Genomic DNA, 25,269 nt, shown 5'->3' with positions numbered 1-25,269 from the left:
ACACTTATTTGATTTGCTGATCCTCCATCAGGGAATCCTAATGTAGTCTCTAATGTGGTGCTGCTGAGTTCTTGAAATGCCAGCCTCTGACTGGCTGTTTCAGTCAGGTAGGACTTCCACGTATGGATTTGTAATTCCAGTCAAAAGCCTGCCAATTAGCCATCTATTGACAATCAATCCAGCAGGCTTTCTGATAAAATGTAAATAGAGTTTCTTCCCACTAAACTTTACAACTTTCATACTTAGTTTGAAAATTGGAAAATCCCATCCAAAGGTAATTTAAAGTCAGCAATCAAATAGTTAAACTGTTAAAAGGCAGTTTTCTTACTTTTGTAGGTAAAATGAGTACAGGGCAGTGATTAAGATTTTTACAACTCACTTTAAACAGATTGAGCAATCATTAGTTGCAGAAATGCTGCAAGTCTGCACACTATGAGCCATCTCAAATTCCAGTAATAAAAATTTGCTCCTGCTGTTATGTTATGGATTTGAAAGATCTGGATTCTTAGCTAAATAATTACCTCAGCCTTGTTAATCCTTTAAAAATTGTATAAGATATTTTGAAAGCAGTTGTTCCGTTTAACAGAAAACAGATACTCCACTTTTAAATAAGTTGCAATTAACACTTCAGGGCACTGTTAACCCTCACAAATTTGTCATGCAAAAGGGAACCATATGAAGGTGGCAATTTGGAGGAAGGCTAGACTGTGGTTAATAGAAAATGTCACACACTAACCTTAGGCATTTAATGCATGTCATAACGCAACAGAACTCTAGGTTATACATAACTAACAGAAATGATGAGTGGATATGCTTCCACAAAAGAACATGAGAAACCTATGCCTTGAAATATACTTGTTTCAGAAGCCCAATAATGAGTTCTAAGCCACCTGCAAGTGATAAAAATCAGGAAACAGGGTATTAAATGGTGGTTAAAAATGAGATGAACAAATTTACCAGTGAGAATTGAATTACAAGTCAACTGAGGTCAAATGATGAAAAGGGTGGAAAAAACATATTTTTAAACAATGAATTAAGCTGTAAGGAGGTATATCATACAGCTATATCATTCTAAGAGTGTACACTTACTTGTGAAGGTCACTTCTGGCAAAGTGGTAGTATTCCTACCTCTGTGCCAAGTTTCACCTGCTTTAGAAACGTGCAATGACATCTCTAAACAGGTTGATTCAAAAATATTTACATTTCTCGTGTATGTACACGTATGTAGATGTGGTATAGTACACAAAGTGGGAGGAAAGAGGCTTACCAGTAATTTCAAAAAATGTTTCAGGTAGAATGTTCAGTTTCGAAAATGTAGCAAGAGCAGTTATTTCTGATTGTTGATTCTCTTTACTTTCATCAGTGTTCATTTGATCTGCCCATAGAACGGCTTTCTCTCCCCGTACAAGGCGCTCCAACTCATTGAATTGTGTTACTGTCTCTGCAGTTGCAAGATTAGCTTCTTTCAGTGTGTAAAACTGTTTACGTACAATCTGCAGTAGAGTGATCACTAACCTAAGATTGAGAAAAAAAGTGGCAATCAGTTCCATTAGTCAGCTGCAATGACAACCAGTTCTTTCAGAACTCCCTCACACTCTTCATGGGAGGCTAGGATTTAATCTCTGGAACAGTTTGTCCTTGATCAGATTTTGCCACTAATCTGAAAACTAATGCCAGGACTTTCGCATTCACCACTCACCATGATAGGGAATTCCACTGCAGTTCATTCCTCAAAATTTAGTAAGCAGTTATCAGCCAATGTTATATATTGACTGTTTAAATCTTAAAATGACATGGTGCTGACATGTGATTTTCCTTTTCATTATGGTCTCTTTGGTTTTTTGCTTGAACAATTTTAATTTAATCATTTCATGTATTTAACCTAAGTACTTTATAGGATTTTACATTTATTTTTATCTGTGTTTCCTTCATTTTGTACATTTTTCATTAGCAATATCCTCCCCGTTCAATGGGGCCACACCCAGAATATTAACAAGTCCATTCTTTTTAAATGCTGCTTCAAAGCGTTTGCAGTATTGTTTTCCTTTCAGAATTCCAATATTTATAGCTTTTTTTTCCCTCACAGTATGTTTTCACTTTACATTCTGATCACCTTACCAGTTAATGGAGAATAATTTGAGCTAATCATAAAGAATATCCTTTCACGTCTGGCTTGGGCTGTACCTGATCCACATCCTTGCTAATATCAAACAGAAATTGACAGAAAATACTGATCACACCCAGTAACACAGTTGGTATGCGAAAATAGCAAAGACAGATTGTGTCACTGTGGAATTAATCAGCCTCAAATTTCACAAGGTGGTCGGGATCTCTTTTGGGAGCAGTGATCTCTGCTTCCTTTCAGAGTAATGTGGATGGAGGCGTTAGCATGGAGTGCAGAGTGAGATAGAAATCAGATTGGGTCACTGCGTCCTTTCCAATTGCGTTATTAAACTTTGGCACAGTGGCCGATTATCTTTACCGGGAAGAGGTGTTGGGGAATTCGCCATCCTCTCAAATAAAGGATGACTACCAATTTGGAGCCTTTACAAGTGATTGAGCTAAAGAAGAAAAAAATCAAATAGCACAATATACAACTAGCTGTAATGCTTAGGACTGACGTTTAACCTCAAGTAGAGTGGGTGATTTAGTTCAAACTTCTTGGCCCAGCCACAAAGTAACGTGCTGGTTCACTTTAGGAAAGGAAATTTGCTGTCCTTACATAGTCTGGCCAAGATGTGACTCCAGACCCACAGCAACTCAGTTCAAGAACAATTTAGGAATGGGCTATAAATATCAACCTTGCCAGTGACATTCATATCCCATGCAACAATAAAAAGTCTTGTTTATATTCATTTCCTAAGCAACATTCTGAATAGCTATGGTCATGATCAAGCTTGAGACTTTCCCATTCATACTAAATTAGTATGCCACATACTTCATGGTCATCCTGATTCATCCTTACTTTTCTGTCTGTCGACGGTCTCGATCCTGTAGCATCATCAGTTGGGTTATGTATTCACTGTGTTGCTTTAAGCTGTTCAATTCCGACTCTAATAGAATTTTCTGCAAACTCAATTTCAAGACCTGTTCATCAATAAATTTTGAAAAAAATTAATGCACTAGTCATGGTACCTTTCATTTTCTAGAAGCATAATTGCTTTCTGCAGCTTTTGTCTCATACAGTAAATACACTTTTAAGCCTGGAAGATAAAAGTAATAGGACCAGAGTCTTCTCCAGATTTTCCATTACTAGAATCACCACCTTAGAATTCACCTTATTCTGAGGCACTTTTGTCAACTTCCTGCTTAGTATCTCATTCAGAAACACAGAAGAAACCTGAACTCATGCAGCAGCAGGAGCCAAATCTAAATAACAAATAGTTCCCAGACTTAAATGTGGTGTTGCCTGACTTGAAAGATTTCACAGTACCTTTAAGCTTTAGTCTGCCTCAATAGTGTAAACCTTCCCCCAAATTTCATGCTGACATGACAAGTTAAGCAATGGAACAGGAAACAATTAGTAAAAGTTGTTTAGCTCAAAGTACCAAGAGGAAAAGGTACAACTACAATTCAGCAGCAATTGATCCCTCTCATACCTGAGGCACTGATTGGCTTCTTCCACCTGAACTTATTTTTTTCCCCATCTCGGACAGGAGGCTCCCATTCTCTTTGAGCTTCTCTTCGACTTGCTGCATCTGTTCCAGCAGGTAGTCACGGCGCCTATTGGAGGATGCCTGGCTACGTTCAAATTTACAGGAAGCCTGTGCAGTTAGAACAATCAGAATTATTGCAAATTGTAATTGATTCATTCACAAAATTCTCACATAACATTCTTAGCCTCAGAAAAGGCAAAATATCTAAACCACTAAATTAGAATTGTATTGCATTGTCTAAAACTTTGAAGCGCTTAGTGCAAGAGCTATTCACTGTCAAATATGTCACTGAGGATCCAACAGCCTGGTTAAACTGAGACACTTACTATGGACAACAATGCAACCAGTTAAAGAACAGAGTTAAATATTTTGAATACTCAATGTTGTAAATTTTGTTGAAGTTATTGAAAGGCTTTGAAATTGACGTTACTGTTGTAGAATTAGAAAAACTGGTGTGCCAATTTGTACACAGCAAATTAACTGATTTCTCCTATTGCTTGTTAAAGAATAAATATTGTCCAGGAGAGCTGTTCTGCACTTCTTTGAATAATGCCATGGATCTTTTTACACTCAGCCGAGAATAAAAGAGAACATTAGTTCAATGTCTCTTTGAAAGAGAGTACCTCCAGCTGTGTAGCATTTTATCAATGGCAATTAATTTGTTAGGACAATTTGATAGTGACCCAAGTACTGAAGCTAGCAATATCCTTTGCATCTTTTTTTTAAAACTCATGGGATGTGGGCAATGCTGGCTGGGTCAGTATTTATTGCCTGCCCTTGGTTACCCGTAAGGTGGTAGTGGTGGTGGTAAGTTGCCTTCTTGAACTTGTTGCAGTCCATGTGCTGTAGGTAGACTGACAATCTGGGACACGAAAGAGGAAAATGTTTTTTGATAGCTATTCATCTTGTACTGTATTTATCTATTAGCTCTGACAAATCATCGTGACTATCCAGAATTTAATTCAGGCAGCAGTTGTAATGTCGACTTTTAAGCTTACAGGATACATGTACCTACTAATTATAGCCATATTTTAGTATGGTATTATTTTCTGCCAGCTGTAAATTGAATATACTGATAGGTACGTATCATAGGTATTATAAATTAAACGAAGAGCACAATTTTGCTATTTTGTTTTATTTTCTTAAATATTAAAAAGAAATGTAAGAGGCAAATGGGTTTGATCGCCAGTGATTTCAGTGATCCCTTTTGGGAAATTGTTTTCTCTCCCATCCAGTGCTCCCCGACAGAATGAGAGGCCTCAATTTCCTGATTGTACGATTTTATTTTAATCACTAACTTCATTACCATCTTAACCATTTTTAAGCATTCCTAAGCTCCTAACAATTAATTTACTGATAATTTTGTGGTTTCCTGAATACAGAAGTCTAAAATCTGAATGATTCGGAACAAAACAACCAATAGGAGCTATGAATATTATGTGAGTAGTATCTCAATCGTTATCTATGAAACAGCAAATCCTTCTCAACATCCAAATCCAATTATTATTTCACAAGTGACTAGGCAAGATTCAGCGCAAAAATGTATACAACTCTGTTTTGGCCAGGATGCAGAATTACTTTCTTCTCTCTCATAAGAATATAAGAAAAAGTAGTAAGGAAATTCATGTGTGCTGTGTATACCATCTACAAGACAATGCAGAAATTCACCAAAACTCCTTTGACAGCACCTTCCAAACTCACAAACATGTTCATCGAGAAATAAAGATCATTCAGTTCCTCAAGCCTGTCCCACCATTCTCTAAGACCATGATTGATCTGTCCCAGGCTTCAAATCGTCTTTCAAGCCAGCTCCTCATATCCCTCAACTTCATAATTTTAAATATCTATTAATTCCTCTTTAAATACTTTCAGTGATCTACCCATCACAACTCTCTGGGATAGACAATACCAGACACTCACTACCCTCTGGGAGAAGGCATTCCTTTGCATTTCACTTTTAAATGAGTGCCTCCTTTTTCTGTAATGTAGTCCCCAAGGTCGATAGAGATCGAAGAGGGGGAGATGCAGTAAAAACGGTGTGTCCTTGCCCACCAGTCACTGAAAATAAACATGGAGGTGCAGTAATACTGAAGGTGGCAAATGGTCTGTTGGCCTTCATAGCAAGAGATTCAAGGACAGGAGCAGAGATGTCTTGCTGCAATTGTACAAGGCCTCAGTGAAACCACACCTGGACTACTGTGTGCAGTATTGGTCTCCTCATCGCAGGAAAGATGTACTGCAATGGACAGAGTGCAACTAAGGTTCATGAGACTGATTCCTGGGATGGCAAGACTGATCTATGAAAAGAAACTGGATTAGTTAGATTACATTCACTGGAATTTATAAGAATATTCCCAATGATTGGGGAGTCCAGAAGCAGGGGTCATTGGTTAGCGATACAGAATAGGCCATTTAGGACTGAGATGAGGAGAAATTTAATTACTTAGAGTGGTGAATCTGTATAATTCTCTGCCACAGCAAGCTGCATGAGGTTGAAACATTGAATGCTTTCAAGAAGAGATCAAAGGGTACAGGACTAAAGTGGGAACAGAAGACTGAGTTGGATGATCAGCCATGATCATTTTGAAGGACAAATGGCCTACACCTACGTCTATTTTCTATGTTTCTATGTAATTGGCTATTTTGGTGAATACATCAAACACTTATAATGATTATCAGCACATTGTTCCTGTCACAGTTGTAACAAAAGATAAGAGTAAAGAATCAATCAATCTGTACAAAGCCTATTCAAAATTAATGGCAAATGTTAAAGATAGGAAAAACTATTGTATCTAATTATTAAATCACAGCAAAGACATCCCAGCATATTGTTGCCATTAACTGTGCAATTATCCAAAAATTTAAAGATTCCATTTTAATCTGGAAAGCCTTACCTGTTCCAATCTCTGTTCAGTACAAAGTATTTTAATTCTCTCTTGGTCCCGTAATCGAAAGGATGTTTTCAGTTCCATTTCTTTTGCAAGTGCTTCCAAGTCAAAATAGCTCTTTTGAATCATTTGGCGATCAGCAAAAACCTCCTGGAAAGATTTCACCAAGCTGGATATTGAGAAATGAAAAGAATAGTTTGGAATTGTTCTCAGAATGGCGGATTTGTTCTGTAACTTACAGAAGGAATTGTAGTTGATGAAATGATGATTTGATAAGTCCTCTTGTCCTGTTGCTTTGTTCCCGAGTTTGAGATTCCCCATAGGTGGAGACATTTTCTCAATATCAACCCTGTCAAACCACCTCAGAATCTTGTAGGTTTTGATAAGATCTTTTAGTTTCTAACAGAAAAAAAGTCTAGCTTGTTTAACTATTCATGATAAATCAACCTCTATCCCAGGAACCAAGTCATGGAAACTCTTGAATTGCCTCCACTGCTAGTATATCCTTTCTTAAATATGGGAGCAAAAATTGTATATATTACAACCTTTAAAAAATTTTTGCATGAGCACTTGAAGTATAATAACATTCAAGGTTATGGGCCCAGTGCATGAAAGTGGGATAGTGCAGGTGGTAGTATACCTTTGTCTGTACAGATTCCGTCTCTTCTGTATTGTATGATTCCAGGATTCTTGTTACAAGACATCTCTAATTTTAAACTCCAATCTTTGAACTAGAAGCCAAAATTCCCCATTTATCTTCTTAATTACTTGCTTGCTACCTTTTTGAGTTTAATGCTCAAGAACACCCAGATCCTTCTGCACTGCACATTTTTGAGGAGACTCTCCATTTAATAGTTTACCTTTTGATTGTTCCGACCAAATTGCATTACCTCACACTTTCCTACATCAAACTTAATCTGACAAGTTTTTGCACACACACACACACACAATGTTTCTATATACTCTTCGATTTTTTTTAATGTCCTCATCACAACATGCTCTCCCACATATTTTGTGTTGCCAGCAAGTTTGGATATATTACAATCTGTCCATTAGAGGTTATAGGACTGAACCTTGTGACAACCCGCTAGTTAAGTCTTTTCAACCTGTAAATGACCCATCAAGCCCAACTCTGCCTCAGGTGTGTTAACCAATCTTCAATATATGCTGGTATATTACACTTAATATAGTGTAGCCCCTATCCAGTGCAATAACCTTTCATCTGCATTCTGGAAATCAAATCTATTGGTTCTTCTTTATCAGCATTACTTGTTACATCCACAAAGAACTCTAGCAAATTTGTCAAACAATGTCCTTTTAATAAAACCATGCCCATTCTGGTTACATTGAGCTTTTCTAAATGACCTACTATTTTTTCCTTAATAATGGAATCTTTTGTTATTTGCTTTTATATTTCTGGCCAATTTACTTTCATAATCAATTTTCACCCTCCTCATGAACTTTTTAGTCTCCTGTTGCTGTACCTGCTTTAGGCAATTCTTTCTTCATATCTGTGATTCTCCACTACGTTGAGGACACTGGTTTGAAATCAGAGTTACTCTACCTTAAATTGATATTGAAATTCTACCATGTTATGATAGCTATCCCCCAGAGAATCCTTAACTATGAAATCTCTTACTAATTCTCTAGTATTACACATTTTTTGATCTAAAATAGCCTATTCTTGGCAGGTTCAACAAGCTACTTCTCTAAGATGCAATCACTTCTATGCTCTAAAAATTAATCTATTATGTTCCCCAGGCCCATCTGAACCATACGGTCAAAATGCAGCCTGACAACTGCCCATTTTACCAGCATCCAACATTTTTCAATTTAGATTTTGTCCTATAGTGAAGCAACTGTAGATTCATTGTGTGGCATTATCACTGTGATACATGGGACAGACTTAAAACTAACCTAGCAACTCAAAACTGAGCATCTATGAGATGCTGTGGGTCATCAACAGTAGTAGAATTGTACTCCAGCACAATATGCAACCTCATGGCCTGACATATCCCCCGACATATCCCCCATGCGACCATTATCATCAAACCAGGATATCAATCCTGGTTCAACTGACAGTGCAGAAGGGCATGCCTGGAGCAGCGGTCGGCATACCTAAAAATGAGGTGTCACTGAGGTGAAGCTACCAAACAAGACTACTTGCATGTAAAACACTAAGTAGCAAGTGATAGACAAAACTAAGCAATTCCACAACCAACAGATCCAACCCCAGCTCTGCACTCCTACCATATCCAGGCGTGAATGATGGTGGACAATTAAACAATTCACTGTATGAGGCCGTTCCACAAATATCTCCATCCTCAATAATGGAAGAGCCCAGCAAATCAGCACAAAGAACAAGGCAGAAGCATTAGCAGCAATCTTCAGCCAGAGGTACAGAGTGAACAATCCACCTCGGTCTCCTCGAATGGTCCCCAGCATCATAAATTACCAGTCTTCAGCCAATTCAATTCACTCCATGTGATATCAAAAAACAGTTAGAGGCACTGGATACTGCAAAGGCTTTGGGTCCTGACAACATACCAGTAAGAGGAAAATTTCTTCAAGGCAGGCATCCTTGCAAGAAGATTCGCAGTAGGGTTAAAATCAACTAGGTAAAAACAAGGACTGCAGATGCTGGAAACCAGAGTCTAGATTAGAGTGGTGCTGGCAAAGCACAGCAGGTCAGGCAATACTACTGAAGATTTGTGCTCCAGAACTTGTTGCACCCCTAGCCAAGCTCTTCCAGTGCAGTTACAACACTGTCATCTACCCAACAATGTAGGAAATTGCCCAAATATGTCCTGTACACAAAGAGTAGGACATTTATGGGCGGCACGGTGGCACAGTGGTTAGCACTGCTGCCTCACAGCGCCAGAGACCCGGGTTCAGTTCCCACCTCAGGCGACTGACAGTGTGGAGTTTGCACGTTCTCCCCGTGTCTGCGTGGGTTTCCTCCGGGTGCTCCGGTTTCCTCCCACAGTCCAAAAGATGTGCAGGTCAGGGGAATTGGCCATGCTAAGTTACCCGTAGTGTTAGGTAAGGGGTAGATGTAGATGTAGGGGTAGGGGTATGGGTGGGTTACGCTTCGGCGGGGCGGTGTGGACTTGTTGGGCCGAAGGGCCTGTTTCCACACTGTAAGTAATCTAATCTAACCTAAAAAAAATTCATCCGAGCCAATTATCACACTGTCAGTCTACTCTTGATCATCGGTAAAGTGATGGAAAGTGTCCTCAGCAGCTCTATCAAGCAGCACCTGCTCCCTAAAAACCTGCTCAGCGACATGCTGTTTGGATTCTGCCAGGGTCACACAGCTCCTGACCTCATTACAGCCTTGGTTCAAAAGTAGACAAGAGAGTTACTTTTCGGAGGGGAGTTGGGAGTAATGACCTTGACACCAAGGCTGCATATGAGAGTGTGGCATCCTAGCAAAATGGAATCAATAGCTGTTGGCAAACTCTCCACTGGTTGGAGTCATACCTGGCACATTGAAAGATGGTGGGTGGTTGTTGGACATCAGTCATCTCAACTTCAGGACATCTCTGCGGGAGTTCCTCAGGGTAGTGTCCTAGACCCAACAATCTTTTGCTGCTTGATCAATAGACCTCCCTCCATCAGAAGGTCAGTAGTGTAGCTGTTTGCCACAATTTTCAGCATCATTTGCAACTCCTCAGATACTGAAGCAGTCCATGTTCACATGCAATAAAAGCTGGATACTATCCAGGCTTGGGCTTAAAAGTGGCAAGTAACATTCGCACCACACAAATGCCAGGCAATAACCACCTCCAACAAGAGTCAGTCTAACTACTGCCCCAATTTGAGGTTACAATCAAATCAATAACCTTATTAAAAGGTGGAGCAAAGAACAAAGAAAATTACAGTACAGGAACAGGCCCTTCAGCCCTCCAAGCCTGCACCAATCCAGATCCTCTATCTAAACCTGCCTATTTTCTAAGGATCTATATCCCATTGCTCCCTACCCATTCACGTATCTGTCAATATACATCTTAAATGACGCTATCGTTCCCACCTCCACTGGCAAAGCATTCCAGGCACCCACCACCCTCTGCGTGAAGAACTTTCCACACATATCTCCCCTGAACTTTGCCCCTCTTACTATGAACTTGTGAACCCTAGCAATTGAGTCCTCCACTCTGGGAAAAAGATTCTTGCTCTCCACCCTATCTACACCTCTCATGATTTTGTAGGCCTCAATCAAGTACCCCCTCAACCTCCTTCTTTGCAATGAAAATAATCCTAATCTACTCAACCTCTCCTTATCGCTAGCACTCTCCATACCAAACAACATCATGACAAACCTCCTCTGCACCCTCTCCAAAGCAGACACAAGACAGTGAGTAGTTTTCTCCTGCTCCTTGTTTATGTACTTGTATGTGTTATGCCTGATCTTCCTTAAATAAAACCATTTGAATGTACAGTACAGTCGGTTCTCATGCAATCGTGCATTATAAGAAAATCACACAATAGCCGTTCCATTTAAACTAATGGGACCAGAATCGCATTATAACCAAATTAGGCAAGGAAAGTTTGTGTTCTGCAAATAACGGTCTAAATTCTTTAATCACGTTAAAGCCAATTTGCGTTGAGGAAACATGCATTTTGGAAAACCGGACTGTACTGGCTTTGCCAAAGCAAAATATATATAATTATGGAATAGTGCAGTTCCTCATTAGCTGCAGGTTAAACCTGCAGGTAAAATCAAGCACTCTGAGTATTGCCAGTTGGGGGAGCATAAGCTATCAATCATTTGGCATTGGAAGATATAATAGTCAAGTTATGTTCATGGATCGTTTGCACAATTACAACAATACACACGTATTTGCACAAATTAGTTCGAACATTAGACTCCCAACATCTTCAGTTCTTCCTCAGTTGATAGGTCAATTGTAGTTGTGTTTAAAGGCAGAGCACCAACAAGAATATTATGTCAGCTGAAAGTATTCTTCAACACCTCCACAGGCCATTTATTGAAGTGGTGCTTGTGTAGACTTGGGGATGTCTGCAGTCACTTTCCCATGCTCTTAGTCAACATCATGGGCACTTGGGACAAAAGCTGACAAAGGTCAACAATGTTTAAAAAAAAACCTGGGACATGCCAAGTTCTCTCAAGGGTGTATTTGCATTGTAACTGTAGCAGCTGTGCAAAGCAATGGAAGCTACAATATTGTAGATGTATCTGAAGTCAGGGCCTAACCTGATGCCGAACAGAAAGGCCTGTGCAAACTCTCAACGAGTTTGCAGTAATGCTTACCTTCAGCAGCCAAGTCTGCAGTCATTTGGAATGCTTAATGCAGACTTCAGTTGAATATTTTTAGCATCCAGCTAAGGATATAGCGTATGAGGAAGAAAGGACATCAAGATTAGATATTTGATTAATGAGTGCCCTTTTATCCGCCAAACTCTCAGGAATTGTTGACGCCAATTATAATAATTCACCTGTCTACATGCAGTCCCTTCAGGGTTCTGAGGCCACTTCCAACTCCAAAATCAATCATCTTAACATTCTGCAGTAAAATAACTTCTTCACCTGGGCAATCTACTACAACATTCTTTACATGCCTTAAACAACTAGAGTGCAATCACCTTTACCACATGCCTACTCCCTCAGCAACCTGAGGTTTGATGCCTGCAAAATCAACACCTATCCAATTGTTTGATGGATGAACAGATAAAAAGTGTTTCCTAACCATCAGAGCTAACATCAACAGAACAGCAGGATCAAACACATTTGCTCTTCCATATTTAGCACTGTTTAGTCTTGTCTTAGATATTTTCAATTGAAAAGCCCTTATGTACTTAAGAATATAGGGGCCATAGTAGCCTGAGGAATTGCGATTCTGAGGGTCAGGAGTCCTAAAGTAGCTGTCTTGAATATCCCCTTGCATTTACTGCTATTGTCCTTTACATTGCACAGGTGAATCTTATGCATTGTATGCAAGACTTTATGCTGCATGTAGTTATGATTACGCTGATGCATGATTCAAATATCAGCTACTCACCCTACTATGGCGCAATAGTTAAAGGGATTATTACAAAGCGACGCAGGCCTGAAATGCACCAGCATTGAAGTCCTTTCTCAGTTTACTTTTACAGAAGCTACCGGTTGGGTAAGATTTATGCCATTCGCTACCAACGCATTCCAAATATGAACCTAATAGATTCACAGAGATTGGTATGTAGAATGATCCATCTTCACTGAAGGTAATTCAGAATGACTGCATCAGTGAGGTTGCTACGCACTGATTAATCAGCAAAAGGGCTGCAGCTTGGTTTCAGTGGTGACAGGCTTCCAATTCTACAATCAATGCTGCACAACATTTGTAGTTCAATTTCACATACAAAGGATAGTCATTTGGATTAAATGGAACAGCAAAATTAGAACTGTAGTTCAGCAGTAGTCACCACTTTCAGAAGGCAACAAGAGTAGTTGTTTAGAAATTAATTTAGGAAAGAAACATTAAAAATATTTAAAAATATCCATAATCCTTTACTTTCATAAAAATGCAAATATTAAATTAGTAAAAATCATACTTAAAATCCCTATAGTAAAAGCCCTATTTAAATGAAAGACAATTCTGATTTGCTTCAGTTCCCATTATCTTTGTCATTCACCAGTGCTTTGTAGAATCAACAATCTTAGGTAAAGCATTTTTGCATAATTCGAGAGACTACCCTGGCTGCCCATACTCAAGGCGAAACATTATTCATAATATCTCAAAGAAGTCAGGCTTTCCTTTAAAGCAAAAAAATAGAGAATAGGATTCTTTTACAATAAATCCACAAAGATAATGTTATATTTTCATCCCTGCATTTAATTCAGATTAGGTACAGTCATACCCAACTAAATTTAGATCACTATTCCTTTTAAGCTGACTGAGACTGAGACTGTCTGCATTTTCTCAACTTTCCCCCTTTTTTCCCCTCTTATTTAAAGCTGATCCACATTTGTGTGCGCAATTTGCTTTCACTTGTTACAATGGGGCTGAATTCCATGCATATAAAAGAACATGTAAAAATTGAAAATTTAAAACAAAAGCAGAAACAGCTGGAAATACGTTGAATATTGGAAGCTTTCAGACAAACCAGCAATAAATTGTAACTTAAATCCATCTTTTGTTTTCATTGATGCAGATGGAACTGCACTGTATTTTGATTTTTTTCTGATTAGCATGCTGTTTTGAATCATCTACAGTACATTTTGAATTTCCTTCAGTTCCAAAGCTCAATTTAACATTCCTCAGTACCAAAGAGGCTTGAAATGTGGAATGCAATGTCTAATTACTGATAACGTTTGAAAATTGTTGCCTTATGATTTATAGACTTTTCCATTGTACAGGTTTTGAAAGAATCTCTTTTTATGCAAAAGTTCAGAGCTTTAAAATCACTTCATCATGCAAGTTTCCAATAGGGAAATGTTTTTTAAAAATCAAGTGTTTACTTGCCAAATAGAGCATGCACTCAACTGAATCAAACATACATGCCACATTTAATTGACAATAGAACTTCTGTGGCTTCTTCTACAGTTGATTGAATTCTTGCCAAATGTCAAGGCTGTTAGTAAATAATACATTTCACCTAATAGCAGTTCATAACTTAAATAAGACATTCTGCATTGCATTTGAATCCAAGTACTTTGAGAGGGGACAAAATAAACCCTAAAACCCAGAGTAATGTGAATATATATAGAATTTCTAAGAATTTACTAACAAATATAACACGTGTCAAGTTACATTTAACAGACAACAAGAAATCTGTTCAGAGTTGGTCCTTTGGGGCATAGCTATGTAAAACCTTCAACTATACTTATTTACAGTTGAAGCTGCAAATGCTCCATACACTCCACATTCTGCGCAGCATTTAAACAGTTGGATTGAAATATTTGAAAAATAACTTCAAAAGTTTTGGGGCTGTCCCTGCTCCTTGTGTTTCATTTTACTTTTTATTCCATTATATCCAAAATTATGTGGGAGAGCTTAGGGTATTGGTTTGGAACTGCATCATCCATTTATGATGAAATTCAAAGGAAATAGTTCTCTCTTTAAAAAGAGAATTTATCCTATACTTGTCTGACATTGGCTCAATGAAGGAGTGAGATCAGGTTATCCTACCGCTGACGGTGACTGGGTGATTTTGCCAGCACTGGACTACAATCAAAATTGGAGACGGTACTTTTGGCATCCTCGTAGGTCTTCAGCTTTTCTTTCAGTTGTGTGACCTGAGGATAAATAAGATTCCAAAGGAGTCAGTCATTGTCCATTTCACAAAGTTAGGCTGTAGCTAATCACACAGGAATTTATTACTACACAGGAGCTGTAGGCCATGCTCTAAACAGAATTCCACAGAAGCCAGCCAACCACAACCCCTCTGTCTTCTATTCCATTAAGCACACCCAAGACTGATGTTTCTCAACTCAAAAGGATATAATAAATAACAACAGCGCTGATGAGTTAATGAATGTGACAATTGGTCATAACTTTAATGCCGAACACTACGAACTGGGAAGGATATTTGCAATCTGCTTGGCCTAACAATTGAAGAACACTACCGCAGAGGTAGTTGCCACTTATGTTGGAAAGGCAGTCCCACTGAGCCCCAATCGTGTAGACTGTAAAGTGTTTTCCTTCTGTTGCCTGTGTAGAACATGGAACAGCAAATCAGCACCATCCCAGTGCTTAGTAGCATTGAATGATGCTGATGTAAAATTGTTCGAGATCAGTATTAACTCTGTTTAGAATTTTTTTAAATAATGTATCACAACACGTATATTTTTTCAATCTTAATGTTTTACTAAATTTCTTGATACAACAGGGCTAATCAGGGCAGAATAAATGCAAATGCAATTGCAAGACAAATTATAGGCTCCAAGTTCCAGAAAAAGGAATCAATAATCAGGATGAACACACACAATGAAGCAGATATTATAGCTTACACACTCTTTAGGACAATTACACTTAATCTGCAGTATTTAAGTATGCTGCAGTTAACCAGCAAATAATGAAATCCCTTTAACAGGAGACAGAAAACACACCTCGCTCTGAAGAAGAGTCCTAAACCCTGGATGTTAATTACATCTATTCGTCTGGACCAAAGATTAAATGGAACAGATTTTTATGTAGCTTTTCCCAGATAAGCACATAGAAACAAATTGAGACATTCACAAAGGTCTGTCTACAGGCTTAAGCAACATTTTTTTCCAACAAAGCCAGGATATACAACATAAATTCAACAGATCCTGCACAGGATCTGTGTACATAACATATTTTACAGTTTGTCCTAAGAAAAGTTAGAACCCCACAGTGAAAATCTATTAGTTTGTGCAGCAGAATAGCTAGAGAAGAGCACGGTAAATCCATTATAACCTGTATTCAGTCAGGATGAAGTACCATAAATCCTTCACATCCTGCAGTAGGATGGTCAGAACTATTCACCATAAACATATTACAAGATACACTAAGAAAAATCACAGATATCTGAAGTGTACAAATACACAAAACTGAACCAAGACATTTATATGTGAGAAACAGCAGTGGAAATGCCCAGCTCCCAATGAGGAGAAGAACAGATGTGTCAGCAGAGGGAGGAACACATCTTCATTGCAAACAGAGAAGAACCACACGGGGGAAATGACAGATGAAAAGGAAGTTAAAACAAGCTTACACTAGAGAATGCCTCTTTCTTTAAAAGCAGGCTTCCTGTGAAGTAGGCAGAGAACAGCAGGCAATAACTTTTTTTTTACATCAGCTAAGTTAACAAAGCTGCAAAACACAAGTGAAATTAACATCTGCATTGCAACAATACTTTAAATCCCATCCCAGGCAATTCAACACCATCCCAACAATGGTCTCACCATCCTATCCGCTTCCAAGCCATCTGTCACTGCCCTTCCCCCAATGCCTGCTATCCTGTCCCACCATCATTTGTGATCCTATCGGCATCAAATGGTGGAGGGAAAGATGCTATGATTGAAGGAGCAGCATATAAGTGAGTTGTGATGAAATAATTGGTTTGGCTGCAGAGAGCTGGGGGAGCTGATGAAGGCTTGGGAGAACACAGGTCTAACGGGTTAGGCTGATCTTTAGAGTGGGCTTAGAAGTGTGCAAGCCCACCATGTGAGTAGGTTGGGGGTGGAGTGGTAATAAAGGGGGGAGGAGTGACTGACTGAACAGGAGAGGTGAATGCTAAAAAAGATTGAATGGTGAGAAAGGGAGAAACAAATAGCTGCAAAAGGGAACTGGGAGGGAAACTGTAAACTGGAAGAAACAGATTAAGCCTGTCAATAAAGTAATACCCAGATAACTTGGAGCCAGGAAAACCTGAACTCACTGAGGTAATAAATTCCAGAGGGCTGATGATTATTGAAGACATACTGATGAATTCTAGTTCTGTTTTTTGTTTGAATCTAAATACCTCCTATCAACAAAAATATAGAAGGCATTGTTAATACATGACTGCATTTCAAGTAATTAATGAATTAGCAAGAATGAAAAAGTAGTCTTGGAGAAATGGCTTCATGGTGAGAAATGCTAATTTTGGTAGGGTGTAGGAATGCAAAAGAGAGGGTTAAGGAAACAGAAAGCTAAGTGAGAGTCTGAAATCCATTGATGAACAGAAAATTATGCATAGTTACATCATACAGTATCAAATTCTACAGAAAAAAATGGAACATTTTGTTTTGTGGTGAATCATCCTGTGAGCACAACAAATCCTTTGTTTGCTTTCAAAATACTTCCATGGCACTGATCATGAAACTTCAGTGTTATGGACTACAGTAGCACAACCATTTTCCTTGCAAGACTGCTTTCCCTCTGTTTCACATTGTGTTTGTTTCTATTCAGCATCAGATGGATCCATTTGCACAACACCCAACTTTATGTCTGCCTATTTACCCAATATATTGAAATTTAACGGTAGCAGTTCAGCATCATCCATAATCCTAATCTTGTCATTATTTGAAAATCTGCAGATTCACCAATATCTATCTTGAGAGCAACTCAAAGTAAAGAAGAGATCCTAATAACAGAACAATTAAATCACAATAAATATTAGACCATACAAATAGCGTGAATGAAACACTTGCCTCTTTCCGTAGTTCCTCACATATCGCTGCATATTTACTTATATGACAGTCCAGGCTCACAACATTACTCTTCAGCTGTAACAGGAACAAAAGGAAACCAGTGTTTATAAATAATTTTTTATCGCTCCTAAAACTGGTGACTTAAAGTGAGAAATGCATGAAAAGTCATTAGTCAGTACCAGGGCCTTTTAGCTTTAAAGTTATTTATTTCGAACAAAGCTGTAGGAAGTGTTACAAGTGTACTAACAAACAGTTGAAACTTTTGAATTCCACTTAACTGAAATGCTGAACTTCCTTTCTCTTTCAGAATCTAATCAAGTAACACGGTTTCGATATTTATGCCTACCTTTCAGATAAAAGTTATGAGCAGGTTGGGTACAAATCCAATCAAAGCTGCTGGTTTGCAGTTCTCATGGAAAAATAGACAGCTTGAAGGAATATGATCATTCCCAAAACAAACAAATGTAAAAATTCCAATCTTCCATGAAATACAAAAAAATTTCACTTATTCTGTTCATTATAAACCAGTGCCCTCAAAATAAGGAGTGGCTTACCTGCTTTGCATTTGAGCCAAAGCTAATGGATCATAAAGCTAAAGCTAGCAAATCTTTTCATCTCTTCAACACCCAAAGGCATTAAGTACACCTCAGGTCAGCAGTCAAGCTTTACAATATCTTTAGAATGAAGTTCAACTTTGACTTTAAAAAAAGCATGTCTCAACCTATGCCTGCATAGTTCCCATTCCCTATTGCTCATTCACCAGATTTAACAAAAAAACCCTCAATTCTTGTTTCAAATTTGCTTTTCATGCACTTCTAAAGCAAGCCCTCAGAACTTAACCAAATTGGGTAGGTGGTATTTTCCCAGATGATCACTCCTGGTATTTTCTGGTACTTGATACCCCTACCAATGTGTGAAACTAGGTTAAGGATTTTTGATTTGGAGATGCCGGTGTTGGACTGGCGTGTACAAAGTTAAAAAGTCACAACACCAACTTATAGTCCAACAGGTTTAATTGGAAGCACACTAGCTTTCAGAGCAACGCTCCTTCACCAGGTGATAGTGGAGGGCTTGATCATAACACCGAATTTATAGCAAAAATTTACAGTGTGATGTAACTGAAATTATACATTGAAAAATTGATTGTGTGTTAAGCCTTTCATCTGTTAGAATACAGTGATAGTTTCACTTCTTTCGTGTGTAAATCACAAAACCTAAGTTGCATTCTTGGTTTAGCTCTTAACAATGGTGATAGCTAGACAATATGTTGAAGCTTCTATAACCTGGTGTTGTGAGTTTTAACTTTGTACACCCCAGTCCAACACCGGGATCTCCAAATCAATTTTTCTTTGTTTTTGTTTCGTTTTACGTCTATCAATTGCTTAGTGGTGGAGGACACACCATATAGAGTATTTGCTCTTAGGTTACAATTGCACAATATGTACAACAACATTTGGTCAGGCGTAATTATCAGGATCTTTGGAAGATGGTACAGGTACATTATCTCCCTCAGAAAGCCAGAGGACAACCTCTTATGTGGGTGTATGTGACTGTATGTACCATGAGCATTAACTCCTTTAATGATTATACTTTAAACAGTGACCCACATCTCAAACAAACGGTGATATCGAGGAAGATGGAAGCAGCTCGCACCTTATGCTGAGCTGCTCCACCGAGCAGAATCTTAAACCTGATCTACAGATAACACAAATATTATCCTGCTGCATAGATTATTGGGAATATTGTCCCATTCCAGCTTCTTTAAGCTCGCTTCCCTTCCTTTGTGATGGTGAAAGCATTATTTGAAAACATCACAAATTACTTTTATATTTCTTTATCATAGCAAGGCAGATTTTGGTGCTTTTTAATAAATTCTATAATTTAAAGGTTCATAAAAGATAGATAAAACAGAACAATATTGTGCAATTGGACATTTACCAAATTATAAGGCTACATACAAGATAAATGAGAATAAACTTACCGAAGATTTGATATCCTTAGCACGGTTTGCATACTTTAGGGTATTGTATGTATCTTCATAACTAATGGCTGAAGAGCTAATAGTGGCAATCATCACTGTACGGCAGTTTCCCCCTAATGAGTCCTTAAGGAGGCGGGTCAGCTTACTATCTCGATAAGGGATATGGGCCCTTTTAGCCTGAGTATATTGAGAAAGAAAGGAAAATAACTTTCATTGAAATTTCATACTGAACCCCTCTACAAAGAAATCCATATAATATTCTGCATGTCATTAACAGTGCAGAATTCTGCAGGGACACAGTGTTCTTTTTGAAGATTTGATGCAGCTGAGGCAGAAGCCTTCCCTCCAAAGGCCTGTTGCACTCAGGCAGTATGCTATTTCTGTATACGTAGCATTCCTGACAATTCAGTATTGGCACCTAAATTCAACTTTGTCATTCTATTAAATCTATATTTAATGCTCAGCTTGTTACATTCATTCCCCAAGGCTCATGGGAAGTACAAATACATACAAGGCACAGTAAAACTTTTATTTACAGTTCTTTCCTACATTGCATGAAACCAGAGCAATTTGCAGTTAGCAAGGTATTTTTGGGGTATAGGCACTGATATAGTATAGGAAGGCGAGCAGTTAATTTATCCACAGCAAGCTCACAGACAGTTAATCAGTTTAATAGTGACTGACTGAGGAATAAATACTGGCCAGGGCACCATGGAGTTCTTTGCAATTTCTTCATCTTAAGTTCTCCTTTATGTTTTCAAATCCCTAGATAGCCTCATCATTCTTGATCTCTGCAAACTCCTCCAGCTTTACAAGCCTCCAGACATTAATTCTGGCCGCTTGAGCATCAGTGATTTTATTTGCTTCATTATTGATGTATCTGCTGCATCAGGTTTTGGCTCTTGAATTCCCTCCCTCTTTTTTAAAGGTGCTTCCTAAAACATTTCTCTTTGACCAAGCTCTCGGTCATCTGATCTAATGTCCCCTAATGTGGCTCAGTGTTAATACTTTCTTCTTATATGTGCTGTTATGCATTCTTGGGTAGTCTATTACGGGATGTGACTTAAATATTTACTGATATCTTAAAATTCAAATCAAAGGGTAATCAGTATTTTATCTTAATGTCTCATTCAAAGGTTCACATCTCAGTTCTTTTCTCCTTCGGTATTGCACTAGAGATTCACCAGTTCATGTACTTAATTCCATGGTGTGAGACTTATAAACTGAGCTAGCAGCTAAGCAAGCGCTACCAAACTAATCAAGAAGGACTGTGAAGTTTCAAAGGCTTTTATTGTTCCTGACATAAATATGTTTAAAGATTTGAACTTTGACATGAATTCTGACAGCACTATCAGATAGTGTTTTTTTAACCCCCAACAAGCATTGTTTCTTTACTATAATAGTTTTTACTTTGCACCATCCATAGCCAAAACAATGCAGGTGACCTAATCCCAGATATCTGCATTTCTACTATCTGCTGATAGGTGCAAGAGCAGGCTAACCCTCCCTCTCTGGGGGAAAATGGTAATCTTTCATGAGTCTGTAGAAAGATAGTTGAACAGGCTGTGTAGAAATGTTGAATATCCTTGATATAATTTGTCTGACAATGCAATGTATTAAAAGTCAAATAATTATTAAATTAGATATTTAATAAACCTGCTGGTGCAGGTTTACTTTCTAAAAAAGGAGGCCAACATTCAGCATAATTCTGTCATGTAAAAGAGCAGTCTTCAAAAAAATAAAAATGATGAATTCTTGGTGGAGGTGGTAAGTGCTATATAATCTTTGCCATAAAGTTGTATAGAAGTGTCAATATCATGCTTTTGAAAATAATTTCTGGTGTATCTGTGTTCCAAAAGAATTCACCAAAATCTCATTTCATGAAAACTGTGCCGCTTGCCATTAAAAGGAATGACCTGTACCTTGTCTGCCAGTGAGTTAATTACATTTCCTAATGCAAGCAGGGAGCGGTTTATGTTTGCCCCCTCCCTAAATCGTGCTCCTTGAGCCTTAGTTGCATTGGCACGCTCTGATCCAGCTAGATCAATCAAGCACATCTTGGCAATCCGCAAATTCTTGCTGATGCTGGCAATACGATCTTGTTGCTTCACATACACCTATACCAAGAAAAAAAAAGGAAGGCTGACAAAATACAATAATTATCCACATACATCCAGTCTCTCTGTCAGTCATGATGAACATCATCAGCTCTTAGGCCTGTAATATTAAAAGTCAAAATGATTGTTACTAAGCTTTTGTTTTAGGTAGCCCTACATCTCATTTTGTAATGAAATTTTCTTGGTTTTTAAGATACCCCATCTTCTGCTATATGATATTCCCTGCCTCCTGGCTTGACCATCTGAATTTGAATATTGAAAGGTACAGGACAACTTAGGAATTACAAAGCTAGGAACAGAAGGAGCCGGTTCTATTTATCAATCATGATATAGCACAATAAAGAGAGATAATAAAACTTCAAGAAACCAAATCTTAGAAGCACTTTGGGAAACAATAAAGGCAAGAAGTCTCTTGTGAAAGTGGTGGACAGGCTCCCTGATAGTAACTACAAAGTAGTATGGAGTATAAAAGGAGAACAATGGGAACTTGTCAGAAAAGGCATGGAGAATTACAATCTACATATAGGCAAGAAAAATCAGATGAGCAAACGTAACGTGGATGAGGAATTCATAGAATGAATCTGTATAGCTCCTTAGAACACCACATTCTGGAGTCAAGCAAAGAGCAGGCTATACTAGACGTAATAAGTCTGTGTAAGAAGATAAAATAAATGAAAGAATTCATAACGAAGACACCCCAAGGTAGCAATGATCAGAACATGATTGAATTTCACAGTCAGTTTGAGGGAGAGGAGTGGGTCCAAAAATTCTATTTTAAAAACTTTAAAAAGGGGATATGGGCCGGGTGCTGGCAGGTGGGACTAGATTAGGTTGAGATATCTGGTCAGCATGGACGGGTTGGACCGAAGGGTCTGTTTCCATGCTGTACATCTTTGTGACTAAATGACAATCATGAAGGTCTGTTTAAATATCAATAGAGATGCAAGGGAATATTTCAGAATTACACAGACTGCATACATTCCAAAGAGAAATTAAAAGTTCAATGGGAGGACCCACAATCCATGGTTAAATGAAAAGGTTAAAAGGCAGTAACAATCTTAAATATAAAAGCATATAATTGTGCAAAGACAGTTCAGAAGATTGGATAGAAATATTGACTGTTTTTCTCTCCACAGATGCTGCCAGAACTGTTGAGTTTCCTCAGCATTTTCTATTCATACAGAGGTAAGTTGTGAAAAGGACACAAGAACTAACGGATTTTTATTTGCTGTAGGAGGATTTAAGACTGAACAGAATTAACAATTGAACTTTGTGAAGATTAAGGGAAACTCGCATAGCTTGGGGGGTAACTGCTTTTTGGTTTCCACTTTGGAGCAATTCTGATGAATATGTTCGGATGAATATGAATACTACGCTCCAGAGAAAGAGAAAAGATTAAAAAAAACAGATTACCTTATAGTAAAGAGTTTAGTGATAGTCCCAGATCATAAGTGTTTGGATGTAACCTGAAGAGGTTATCTGAAGCGGAGAACATTTAAACTTTGGTGTACAATAATTTCAGGAAAAGGCAACCTGACTTCCAGACAGTTGAAATCCAAAGTATGAGGGAAAGGGACTTTCTCATGAGACTGCTGTACAAAAGATGTTTTTGGGTTTGTAAGGGAGTTTTTTTGGGTACTGTAAAAATTTTTGGGATTATATTTTCTGCTGTGTTTTAAAAAAGTCATGACATGGTGGTACTGGTGTTGGAATGGGGTGGACAAGTTAAAAATCACACGGATGAAGGAGCTGTGCTCCGAAAGCTAGTACATTCAAATAAACCTGTTGGACTATAACCTGGTATTGTGTGATTTTTAACTTTTTAAAAAAATTACAGTATATGGAAATAGTTTAGTCTATTGTACTTGGCCTTAACTTCTTTTGATTAATAAATTTTAATTTTATAATTAAAATCAAATCTGCAATATTGCATGCTTCTGTTCCAGCGAGAGACTATCTCATTAAAACATTGTAGGCATACGTAGAACACTGATAATTGTAAATCTATCAATCTATACCTTAAGCATACTCAAAGAACGAACTTCAAAGGCCCTCTGTGATACAGAATTCCAAAGGTTCACAACCTTTCAAGGGAAATAATTTCTCATCTCGGACCTAAGCAACATTGCTCATACCTGGTTCTAGATTAACCAACCAGAAAAAACAGTTTACCTGCATCAACCCTGTCTAAGAAAACACCATATGATCTATACAGCCAAATTTCAATGTAGGGTCTTATTGATTTAGTAATAACAGCTGCGATCACAATGCATGTTATTAGGGAAGCAACTGACGAGGTGTGAATGCTGGTAATAAAATAAATTGGAAGGAATTAGAGCCAATCTAGTAGTCAAGCATCCAGTTCCATTTGTGCTTATAATCCTATAAATTCTTAAAAATCTTATTGACACGCAATTTGGAAATATTTTAAGAGAAGAATAATTTTTGTTCTGACAATTTATTTCACCTGAAAGACAGCATGGGATCGTGAAGACGTGGCGTTTGCGTCGGTTGGATGTTGTGTCCTGTTCAGGTTTCCATTTGCCAACATGTCTAAAAGCTCTTTAGCAGATTTGGGCTGTAGGAACATAAAACAGTCCCTAAGAAGACATTTTTAAAAATTCAACAAATTAAATTTATTTTTGAGCAGTGGGTTATAACCAAATGAGAATAGATGAATCAACTCACCTCCTTTTACCCTCCTCAATCAGTTGCAACAAAATATTTTATTTCTTTTTAGCATGCAGCTACACCTCACACCCATTAAAACACAGTTATGTAGTCACAAGAAATGATAAAGAGGCAATTACATCGCGTTACTGAGTGAATGGAAAAATCAGTTTTATTCTTTGCTAACCCTGAGAAAAATAATGGACACAACTTCAAGCATGCACACGCACACAAAGTTAAAACAGGATAGTGTCCTGAAGAAAAAAGAATTTAATAGAATATACAGATTAAGTCCTTAGGGTATTCATGAGACAAAGTTTTAACCAGGCATCACAGTTGTTTAAAGATCCTGGATCAACAACAGTTATTTATATTGTAAGTATTTTTGATTCACATGAAAATGTATCCATGAGCAAGTCTGATTTTTAGTGTCATTGCTGTTTTGTATATTGAGCAAGTGCATAATTATCCACAGGCGTAGCATTATTGGGTCATGCAGAATATTCTTCCACCCCTCTATGTCATGGCTAACAAACACTGGTACACTTTGAAGGAGTGACTATTCTATGGAGAAGTTATTTTAGTGCAAAGCTACTTGCCTCCGGAATAGATATTAATAAATAGTAAATTTTATTGCTTCAAAACACCTGGAGAAATGTTGGAGATTTTTGCCTACTCCTTCCCTTCCATTGCTCACTAGTAAAATGGGATTTGCATTTATATTGCATCTTGTGTTACCACTGGATGTCTTAAAGTGCTTTATGGCTGATTATTTACTTTTTTGAAATGCAGTTAATGTTGTCATGTGGGAAACAATGTGGCCAATACGTTCACAGTAAACTCCCACAAACCACAG

The 25,269-nt window shown here is 38.0% G+C and overlaps 1 protein-coding gene across 2 annotated transcripts in view; it reads right to left on the bottom strand.

The window, feature by feature from the left end:
• Window positions 1-25,269, bottom strand: part of LOC140489350 (kinesin-like protein KIF18A) — a 67,430-nt gene that overhangs the window by 21,942 nt on the left and 20,219 nt on the right. For both annotated transcript variants that reach the window (XM_072588815.1, XM_072588816.1), the window contains exons 5-13: window positions 24,211-24,321; window positions 21,549-21,743; window positions 19,627-19,803; window positions 17,646-17,720; window positions 14,677-14,783; window positions 6,551-6,713; window positions 3,600-3,764; window positions 2,966-3,087; window positions 1,268-1,515 (exon numbers count right to left, since the gene is read on the bottom strand). In XM_072588815.1, coding sequence (XP_072444916.1) covers window positions 1,268-1,515; window positions 2,966-3,087; window positions 3,600-3,764; window positions 6,551-6,713; window positions 14,677-14,783; window positions 17,646-17,720; window positions 19,627-19,803; window positions 21,549-21,743; window positions 24,211-24,321 — 1,363 coding nt within the window. The remainder of the gene's footprint in view (window positions 1-1,267; window positions 1,516-2,965; window positions 3,088-3,599; window positions 3,765-6,550; window positions 6,714-14,676; window positions 14,784-17,645; window positions 17,721-19,626; window positions 19,804-21,548; window positions 21,744-24,210; window positions 24,322-25,269) is intronic.

Source organism: Chiloscyllium punctatum, chromosome 18, assembly GCF_047496795.1.
Source record: "Chiloscyllium punctatum isolate Juve2018m chromosome 18, sChiPun1.3, whole genome shotgun sequence".
Lineage (NCBI taxonomy): Eukaryota > Metazoa > Chordata > Chondrichthyes > Orectolobiformes > Hemiscylliidae > Chiloscyllium > Chiloscyllium punctatum.
The sequence above is the reverse complement of the archived record's forward strand: the minus strand, read 5'-3'. Positions and strand labels throughout refer to the sequence as shown.